We start from the raw sequence: 10,834 nt of genomic DNA, 5'->3' as shown, positions 1-10,834 counted from the left end.
CTTTTGTTAGTTATGTATTTGACTAAACCGTCAATTCTAAATATGTTTCTTAATGGTAATTCTGATTTCACTGCCTTGGAAACCGAGATGGTAACATCTCCTGATTACCTTGGTCGGGTAAGTAGAGGGTGTTACAAAGTGGTATCAGAACGACGATTTTGGAACCTAAACAAATGAACCAAAATGAACCTAGGTGTATCTAATAAATTGAACCCGGTATGAATATGATAGGTGTTTGGTTTTGGATGAGTAAGCGCCCTCATGTCAAAACTAGTTCCGATTGTCTTAACTGGTAAACCATGAGGGTAGTTATAAGTGTGGGTGACATTATGTGAAACATGATATGATCTCGTGTATGCAATATTAAGTTGATAAGTTGCTTGCATGATGTGGTTTTGTGTGTATTGTTACAAGTTGGTAAGCTTCATGCATGAGTTAGTCGTTTATATGCTGCATGTTAACGAATAGGAGTGGAATGGAAGGATGGATGTGTATGACATGTTTTGAAGTGGTTACTACATGATGGCATATGGGGGACATTAGTTATGTTCTTTCATATTTTAATCTCGCGAATGTGCTTTAGACTTGCTAGTATTATCGTAGAGTACGAGTTGGTAGTGGCTGCCAGTAGAGTAGTCACTAATGTGAAAGTAGTGTATTAGAGACGATAAGTGTTATGAAAACTAACCTGGGACGATTCACCGATAGCCGGTGGTCTCCTGAACATTGTCTTTTATTGCAGGAATGGTGCTCCTTCATCGTAGTCGGAAATCGTTAGCCATAGTGAAGCACTTGATCGAGTGCGACAAACACTAGGCCGAGTACAGGACACTCGACCGGTCCATCTTACTCGACTGAGTGGACTATTTTTCCAAACTTTGGAATTTTCTGGAAAATAGGTCACTCGCCCGAGTGAAAGCAGACACTCGACCGAGTGCATGAGCCCTCGACCGAGTGGACACGACACTCGACCGAGTGGGATCGACACTCGACCGAGTGCAAATTATGGATTGCGGAATTTCGAGTAAATTGTGTATAAGCCGTATTCTTATCTCCTTTATTCTTCATCTTTCTTCATATCTTAAAACACCAAAATTTCTCCAAACACACTACAAAAACTCCATGGTTGTCCATTCTTGAAAAGATTCAAGATTTCCACTTCATTTGTCCTCTTAATCTCTACTAATTAACTCAAAGTAAGTGATTTTCTCTTTCCTCTTGTTTTTCCTAATTTGATTTTCCTTAGATCTACTCTCAATTTTTCAAGTTTTACCACCTAACTGCATGTTTTTGTTTAATTTATGATAGTAATCGGCTTTTTACACCATTACTTGTTACAAATAAGAAATCTTCATGTTAAAATTTTACCCAAATTTGTATAACCCGAAAATTTGTGTTCTTGGGGAAAAATGTGGTTTTTGTGTTTAGTGTTTGGTTTAGTTGTTTAACAAGGGACTAATCTTTGTTGTTAATGGTAGATCTTGTCTTACATTTGAAATTTTGTCTCAAGATTTTATCCAAGAATTTGGAAATTTAGGGTGTTCATGCCCAAAATTTTTTTTTTTCGTGCTTTAAAACATAGTTTTATTGCTTTTAAGGACTATTATACTTGTTATTAGTGTTGAATATTGGTTTAAATCGAAAATCTTGTCTCAAAATTTGTCTTAAATTTTTGAAATCCATGGGATACATGAACCCATTTTGGTTTTCATACTTAGAACATGATTTAATTTCCTTGTAATGCTTCAAACTTTAATAGCAATGTCATAAGTAGTCTTAACATTAAAAATGTACCTTAAAATTTCTTCAAAATTTAGCACATTAGTGGTTTACATACCCGAATTTTGATTATCCATGCTTAATTCTTGCTTAAATTGTCTTTTGAACTCAAATCTTTGTTAATAATGTGTCTTGGCACTTCACATTGCAAAATTTTGTCTTAGAATTTCCAAAATTTTGAGAACCATGATACTAAACCCGGAAAATCTAGATTCTTACATTTCATTCTTGATTTAATTGTGCCAGAGTTTGAAAACAACTAAATTTAAGTTACGATGCTCAAAGTGAATTTAAATTGTTATGCAATTTCACAAACCTCTTATTTTTCGGAAAATGTGTGTCTTAAGTAAATTTTGGTTGATTAAAATACAAGGGAAACCATGTTTAAATTTTTTCTTAAGTTACTACAAATCAACTAAGAGTATTGGGGAAACTCCTATGCGTTTCCATGCTTGTCTTATCTTAATCCTCATCTCTTCTATTCGGTACCTTATTTTGTGAATCGGTTTTGTAGCACATCGAGGTCTATAAGAAACGCCCGCAACACCCGTGGGAGGCAAATACGTGAAGAACCGGAAGCACCACCCGCCATCGTAACTCCGGAATACCTGAGTATTGAGTTTGAAAGTGACACTCAAAAGAATATTTTCCTTCTGTTAGCGGAGAGATGCATGGCCGCGACTAAGTGTGTGTCGGCTTAAACTTTGAGGGTATTGGGTAGTGAGGAGGAAGTCTCGGATATCTTCGAGGTTCTTGTATTGGAGGGTTTATATGACCTAAATGAGATAAGCTCGTATGTTTACCACAAAGAGAACCACTCAGTAAGTTTCAGGCTTAAGAACACCCATTTCCACCTAAATCGTGATCGGTTTGCGGATATTTTGGGAACATGCCGGACGTTCAGACATGAGCATGATAAGAAAGAGAAGGATCTGAAGGCTACAAAGTACATTGATCTATATACGGGTACCTAATATACCCCTGTGAGTGTCATGAATATCAATGACATGGAACACCCCGTCTTGAGGATCTTTCTACGTCTCTTAACCCTTCTTCTTTATGGGAGGAGAGATGTAAGCAAGCTTAATTCGACGGAAGTGTTACTCTTAAGTGCCTACCTTAATCCCTATCGTGAGGAACTGATCAAGTTTCGTCCAGTGGCTATAGTGGGTCGAGCGTTCGAACAGATGGACACATCAAATCAGTGCTTCTTAGATTGTGGCGCCTTGGTGACTCGGTTGGCCAAGAATTTGCTGAACTATGAACCCGGAGAAGTGGATAGACCTTTGTCTTCTAAAGTTTCATACTTTTTTTTGATAAAATGTAAGTATATATATCAAAATATAGTCGCCATATTGTGGAAACCGAGATATATGCCGATAAGACACTATATCTCTGTCCCCCATATACACCCAGTCCACAACCTTATTGTAACACCCCGGTTTATGAAGGAGCCTTAGGCAAGACATTCCCTAATAAACCGGACTGTTACCAACTCGGTTTCCCGAGGTAGTGAATAACAAATTAAACTCCAAGGCAAATTATATGAATACTTTAACTTAATTATGACAAAACTTCTTACATCAAATTACAAGAATTAACATGAATAAAAGTGAAAGTCTTCTAAATAGTGATCTAGCTACTAGGTCTTCCGATCCAGTGCCTCACGCCCATCCAGCTCCCGTCCTATCTCTTAAACCTGTCAAGTCTGCTCGCCAATAATTGGGTCGTCACAGGTGTTCACGAATACACAGGGTCAACCACGAGGTTGAGTAGGGAAAACAATGAAACAACAAAATATGATATGTATGATGCATGCTACTCTGTCACCTCCATCTCCATCTCAACTCACATCTCATAACTCATAACCCGGAACGCCCAGCCATACCGATCCCCGGTAGACTATATATATCGACCGTAGTCGATCTGCCATTCTTGTTGAGGACACCAGGGCAAGTCTGCGAGAACCCGCCCTTTGGGCCTTATCACAACATCACCATCACCACACCACGTCACCACAACATCCTCCATCTCCAATGCATATGAATGCTCAGCAGTAAACAATGCAATACAATATGTGTACCAATGAATGAAATCATGTCAGGTACCAAATGTTGTGATAACACACTCAACACGAACCATTCAGTCGACCATATTATAGCGTAATCAACAACCACGAATCAAGTCACGTTCACAACTTGGTCATATGAAACACAAACAAGTCAACACAATTCAATAACACGATAAGAAGTCAAGTGTATTTCCCTACCTCCAAGTGCCAGCAAATCCAAGCTCACACAAGCAATCAATTATGAACCTTCACATATCCATCACCTACATAACATAATTATATATAATTACCACCTACTCAATCAAATAATCATGCACATAACCTAGACTCATCATAACTTAGTAGGAATATCAACTTAAAGAACAAACACGATTTTTCCTGATTTTCCAGCACATGACAGACTCGGAATAAAATACATAACTAATTCCAGAAAAATCAAATTGATACAAGGCCAATTGAATTGGAACCCCATGAGTCTTAGCTACAAATTATATCTAACGTGTTTTTCCCAAATTCCATACTTATCAAGGGTTTCCAGACTGATTTCCAAAAACTGACAGAAACCGTCGCATAAAAAGTATTGATTCATAAAACGAGTTTAAAACATTATTTTTCAGAAATTCCAAATCCTATTATCATCTAGACTATACAAAGATTATGTATAAAGAAGCCTCATAACTGAATCGACATAAAAATTAAGGTTTCAAATCATTTTCCACAACCAAATCAGATTCGCGGACTTTTCAGCGACATGTTCATAAATAAATCACCTAGGACAAACCACAAAGAATTTGACTATGATATTTTATATGCATAAACTAGACATCAAATAAACAGGACTCTCTTTTCAAACTTTTCGAAAAAAACGACTTTAAAATAGTATAAACAATGGAATGAAATCGACTTACAAACAGGGAATCGAATTAGGTTGGAATCGATGAGCAATCTTCAATCAAATGCAAGGATCGTGTGTGTGTGTGTTGGTGTGCGTCGAAAAGAGGGAGGCGGGTGAGATGAGGGTTGTGTAGTGTTAGGGTAAAAATTAGGTTAAGAATTAGGTAAAAACATGATGTTGGGTGTTGGGTTAAACATGTTATTGGGTAAACTCCAATGGGTCGAGGGTAAATGGGTTAGCTCACATCTCGAATTCCATGTAAACCCGTCTCAATTAACTTACGAAACAACTCGATCTTACGATACAACGCGAGTCAAGTAAAATTACTTAACGTAATTATCGTCTAAACAATTACCCGACTTAAATAGTAAAATAAAATACGGAGTATTACAGTCTTCCCCCCTTAAAATGAACTTCGTCCCGAAGTTTGCTCATCTATCAAACCTCCAAGCATCACCGTGGGTACCAAAACAGATTTTCTAGTATAAGAACTCAAGAACTAACTTAGGCCCATAAAACAAAATGTTACATTCTACCCTCCTAAAAAGAAAGTTACGTCCCGGATAATGATCAAAACACAAATCAGATATGTCCTAACCCTAGCTTTTGTCACTCTAAGACTATAAGCTCCATCGTCTTCATCGCTCCTCAAATAATGATCACATCACTCAACCTCTTCCTTCTAAAATTTTTTCAATCCAAATAACATCAGGATGTTTATTGTTCCTCCAGTTCTCACCCCGAATCCGCAGCTGTATCTCTTGAATGATCAAACGAGCAAGTCGTATCAAGGTAAGCTCATGTTTACTGAGATTCCGCTGTCTCCATATATGATAGAGGCACGCGTTAATGGTGGCGTTTAGGATATCTAATTGTAGCTTTGTTCCAGATCTCGCAAGTCTCCAATTAAGAATATCCTGAGTTGGTAACGAGATGCTAATCCAATTCCTAACCTGGAGAAGAACAGCTCGACTATAACTGCAAGCAAAGAAAAGATGCTCCACACTCTCCATTGCTGCTCCACAAACATAACAGGTATCATCAGCACAAATCCCCAGCCTATATAATTTTTTATTAGTATTCATATTACCATGATGATAAACCCAGGCCAGGAAACTGTGCTTTGGTATATTCCATTTATTCCAAACCATTGTATGCCAAGACACCTTAGTAGCTATTTCCCTTAAGAAATCGTATCCTTTTGCAATAGTATATCCATTTTGAGGTGTATTCTCTCATATATTCTGTTGATAGGCTTGTTGGAATCTCACCCTAACCTGACATACTTTCCTCCAATACCAAGAGGAGTAATTGGTAGGATAGTAAGTATGTCAGTCAGCCCCTTTAAGATAGGTGTGATTGACCCATCATACCCAAAGTATATCAGCTTTAGTAGCAATCCACCAAACCAACTTACCTACAACTGCCATATTCCAAAGTGAGTCTTGCTTGAGCCTAACTCCCCCTTCCCTTTTAGGTTTACAGACTTTTTCCCAGGCCACTAGAGGGGATCTCATGAAGTCAACCCCACCATCCCATAGGAAGTTCCTGCAAACATACTATATGTGGCTAACAATCCCAGCAGGCAGTACAAACATTTGAGCCCAATAGTTATGGAAGGTCTTAATGATTGATCTGACCAAAACTAACCTCCCAGCATAGGATAATTTCTTGGCCCCTATGGATCTTATTCTGTTAACAATTTTATCAATCAAGGGCTTACAATCCTTAGAAGTGAGCCTAGTAGTTTTGATAGGAACCCCTAGGTACCTGAAAGGGAGTTTTCCTTCAATTAGGCCTGAGACTTGCAAAATCTGATTTTTTAAACCAGCTGGAACCCCATTAAAGTACACATTAGACTTCCCCTTACTCATCTTTAGACCTGAAGAACTGGAAAAGGTAGCAAAGGTTCTAAGCACCAGAATCATTGAATTTGCATCCCCTTTGCAAAATAAAAGCAGGTCATCCGCAAACATCAAGTGAGTGAGTCTCATAGGTTTGCACAAGGGGTGATAATTGAACTTCTTAGTCTCTGTAATGTAGTTGAGTAGCCTAGTGAGGTACTCCATACAAATTGTGAAAAAGAGATGGGAAAGAGGATCCCCTTGCCTTAAGCCCCTCTACCTCTTAAAAAATCCAAACATGTTGCCATTGAGGTTGATGGAGTAGGTCGCAGTAGAGACACATTGCATTATCCACCCTCTGAAAACATCTGGAAACTTGAGAGTAATTAACATTTGATCAAGGAAATCCCATTAAATTGTGTCATATGCCTTTTGGAGATCCATTTTAATCAGGCATCTGGGGGAGATAACATCCTTCTCATACATTCTGATGATATCTTGACAAATAAGGATGTTTTCAATTATACTTCTGCCATGAATAAAACCACCTTGTGTTTGAGAGATGAGATCTGGGAGCACAAGGGCGAACCTATTGCAAAGAATCTTAGAAATGCATTTATAGAGCACATTACAACAAGCAATGGGTCTAAATTCAAGCACAGTGGAAGGTCTGGCAACTTTAGGGATTAAAGTTATAAGAGTTGCATTCAGTTGTTTGAGGAGCTGACCAGAGTGAAAAAAATCAGAGATGGCCTCACTGACCTCCTCCCCAATTATGTCCCAAGTGTCCTTGAAAAATTTACTAGAGTACCCATCAGGTCCTGGGGCCTTATCATTAGGAATATGAAACATGACCTCTTTTATCTCAGCCTGTCTTATAGGTTGCATAAGCATAAGAACATGAGCCTCGGAACAAGTCCTCCCCTTTTTGACAACTGCATCTATGACATTATTGCTAGAATTTTTTGATCCCAGCAGCAACTGATAATACTTTAGGATAGCCTGCTGGATTCCTTGTTCATCAGTATAAAGATGTCCATTATAATCCTTGATTTATTGAATACCATTATGATTCCTCCTGGACTTGAGGAGACCATGGAAATAGGAAGAATTGCCATCTCCATCTGTCATCCAGTGAGCCTTAGCCTTTTGTTTCAAAAACTCCATTCTAGCCTGATGTAGCCACACAAAATCCTTATTAGCCAGAATTTCTTTCCTCACCAACTCCTCATCCCCATGATTGTGAATGAGTTGCTTTTGAATATCAATTAAATCTGTATGAGCTAAGTCTACCTTGTTTTCCATATCAGAAAACAAGCTCCTATTAAGAAGCTTAAGATGCGGCTTCAGAAGCTTCAGCTTTCTAGTCACTCTATACATCTTTGTACCCCTAAGGCATTGCTCCCAAATGCTAAAAACACACTCCTTGAGCTCAGGGGCTTTACTCCACATATTGTAGTATTTAAAAGGTCTATTTTTAGAAGTTGAAGACTTAGTCTTACCCACCACACATAGAGTATGATCAAAAAAACCTTCAGGTAAGAAGTTAGCAAAAACCTCAGGATATTGAATAGACCAGATGCATGATTAATAAACATTCTGTCCAGTCTACTGCAAACCCTTGTCTCAGGTGGCTGCTTGTTGTTCCAAGTATAGAAAGCCCCTATAGCAGGCATGTCACTCAATAAACAATCATCCAGACAAGCTTGAAAAGGTTCAGCTTCAGCATTAGTAATATTTCCCCCCCAATCTCTCAACAAATTGAGTCACACAATTGAAGTCTCCTCCTACTGCCCATGGTCCAACCAAGGAATCAGCTATTCTCTTGAGATTAAGCCAAAGATCCTCTCTGTCAGAGACCTCATTAAAAGCATAAACCAAAGTGCAATAGAACTTTTGTTGTGTAATAACATTTGTAACTGACATATGAATATATTGAGCATTATATTCCAAGAAATTAATGTCAACAATATTAGATTTCCATAAGACCCATATCCTCCCACCCTCATGGTAAGCATAATTAGTTGAGACACACCAATCTCTGAAAACCCTACCTACATTTTTATTCTGATTATGAGGTTTTATTTTGGTCTCCAAGAGACCAAAAAAACCAACTTTATTATTAAGAAGAAAATTATTCACAAAATTTTGTTTCTCCTCCTTATTTATTCCCCTGACATTCCAAAAACCAAACTTAATCATGGGGTAAGATGAAAGGCTCAATACCACTCAAGTCAATGCCTGTCTTAGGAGAACTTATTCCACTGACCACCTCTTTATAAGTTGGAGATGATAGATTATCTGTGCTGACATTACCCCCTTGTCTTGGTGCTTTTATATGCCTGACCGGGGACATTGATCCCCTGGTCTGAATCTGTGGCCTGAATTCAGGTGTAGTATCAGTTGTACTTATGATCTGCTGCCCTTGTTCCTTAACTTCAAAGTTTCATACTTTGATATAGAATGCATTAAGGGCCTCCAATGGCTAGTGGATGGTAAGGAGAAGGGTACTTACTTGTGGAGAGTGGAAGGAGATCTGTTTATACGACTTCCCGCAGAAGAGAATTTGCCAAAGACTTGGCAGCTAGGCAAGGTGAGCATGCCCTGTCCTTCGGCCCAACGGTATACCATTCCCCGAGAGCCTACCTTGTCACTTGATGATTAGAACGTGTGACGAGATCCTATTCCACCTCCTAATATCCCGTTTATGCAAGCCCCCTCATCCCACTCTATGCCTATGCCACTCTATACTGGAGGATACACCCAACCACCGCCTAACTTCGACCCTAAATACCACATGGCGGACCTTATTTAATGGGTGAACATCGATCTAGTGTTGAGGGATATGCAGGAGATGTCTTGGAATCAAGGGGTGAGACCCACTTATTACCCTAGCTATTGGTGTTTGATTAATTAATCTAATTAATTTACATATTCGTATATGAATCAATTTATTTAGTCATAAAATAAATTCTAGATCTTATGCATGCAAACATGAACAAAAGTAGAGAAGAAATCGTCTTTCTTACTATGTGATTTCGGTTTTATGGGCACCAACAAGATCTCCTTCTTGTTAGTTCTTGAGCTTTCCAACAATGGATGAACAAGATTCAAGTTTAGAATCTCTCCCAAAAGCACATACCCAAGGAAACCTCTTAATAACTAATATTATTATGATCTAGTAATAAAATTAATCTAGCTTAAATATTTGACCCAAAATATTGATTTTGTTCTCCTCTATTTTGGTTTTGAGGAGAGGATTTTTGTGTGTTTTTCTTTCTCTAAAATTTCACAAGTTGTAGAGAAAATACATTTTTTTTACTACACTAGAAAAAATATGAGTTGAAGTGTGTATGAATAAAAATGATAGAGGAAAAACTCTATCATTTCACTTAGCAAAACCGGTTGGAGGAGGGAAGGTAGCCAATGCATGAGGCCAACTTTCTTCCCACGAACAACTAGGCATGCATGGCTACATATAGAGTGTAATAATTGTGTTTTTCCCTTATTAAAATAATCAACACAATTTATGCACTATTACCCTCTAAATTTCGGTACACTTGAGATAAAATGGGTAGTCCATTTTATTTTGTCATTTGTCAATTGTGACATATGTGACATGTTACTTGACATGTGAATTTGTAATGTATTTTTAACATATTAAAAATCAACATACTCATAAAATATGTCATTTACAAAATCGACTAGTAATTCGTAATTACTTGTACCAAAACGGTTTATCAAATTATAAATTACAACGTCTTGTATTTATAATAAATTGTTCATTCAATTTCAATTCCAAATTGTTTCGTAAACAATAATTTTATCTAAGTAATAAAACAATTCAATTAGTTAGACTGTATCTAATATAATCGAATTACAATAAGACACGTTAATTTTACACACAAAATCATCCGTCAAATTTAAGCAACTTAATTAACTCGTATCGGCATACGATTAATTAAATAATCAATTAAGAGTATTTCCCTATAGGTATGACCTAAGGGGATCAACTGATCACCACCGTCGCATGACAGTAATGTCAAACTCTAGTCAGCCAATCATTACCGATATGTGTGGACCAGTTGACTGTAAAATATTACATACCACATGTATTGTTAAAACGAGATTTAAACATGTGATCATCATGATCAACAGTTGTGATCGCATTATTGTCGAAGGACACATTTTCCAACAATCGGTCCAGGGAGGGAAATACCTCGGGTGTCTTTAGGTCTTATGGGG

General features: G+C 37.7%; 1 protein-coding gene and 1 long non-coding RNA gene across 2 annotated transcripts; both read right to left on the bottom strand.

Annotated features, from left to right (window-relative positions):
• Positions 1–3,427: 3,427 nt before the first annotated feature.
• Positions 3,428–5,006, bottom strand: LOC141633613 (uncharacterized). The gene is made up of 3 exons (XR_012538398.1): positions 4,759–5,006; positions 4,049–4,113; positions 3,428–3,487 (listed from the first exon to the last, which is right to left on the bottom strand). It is a non-coding gene; the product is annotated as an uncharacterized LOC141633613 (long non-coding RNA).
• A 407-nt stretch (positions 5,007–5,413) lies between these two features.
• LOC141628795 (uncharacterized) lies at positions 5,414–8,945 on the bottom strand. Its single transcript, XM_074441893.1, has 8 exons — positions 8,816–8,945; positions 8,360–8,508; positions 8,186–8,252; positions 7,654–8,121; positions 7,179–7,602; positions 6,396–6,635; positions 6,163–6,293; positions 5,414–5,760 (listed from the first exon to the last, which is right to left on the bottom strand). Exons 1-8 carry the CDS (start codon positions 8,943–8,945, stop codon positions 5,414–5,416), a joined length of 1,956 nt encoding a protein of 651 aa, XP_074297994.1.
• Between the last annotated feature and the right edge of the window lie 1,889 nt (positions 8,946–10,834).

The sequence above is a fragment of the Silene latifolia genome, chromosome Y (genome assembly GCF_048544455.1).
Source record: "Silene latifolia isolate original U9 population chromosome Y, ASM4854445v1, whole genome shotgun sequence".
Taxonomy (NCBI): Eukaryota; Viridiplantae; Streptophyta; class Magnoliopsida; order Caryophyllales; family Caryophyllaceae; genus Silene; species Silene latifolia.
The sequence above is the reverse complement of the archived record's forward strand: the minus strand, read 5'-3'. Positions and strand labels throughout refer to the sequence as shown.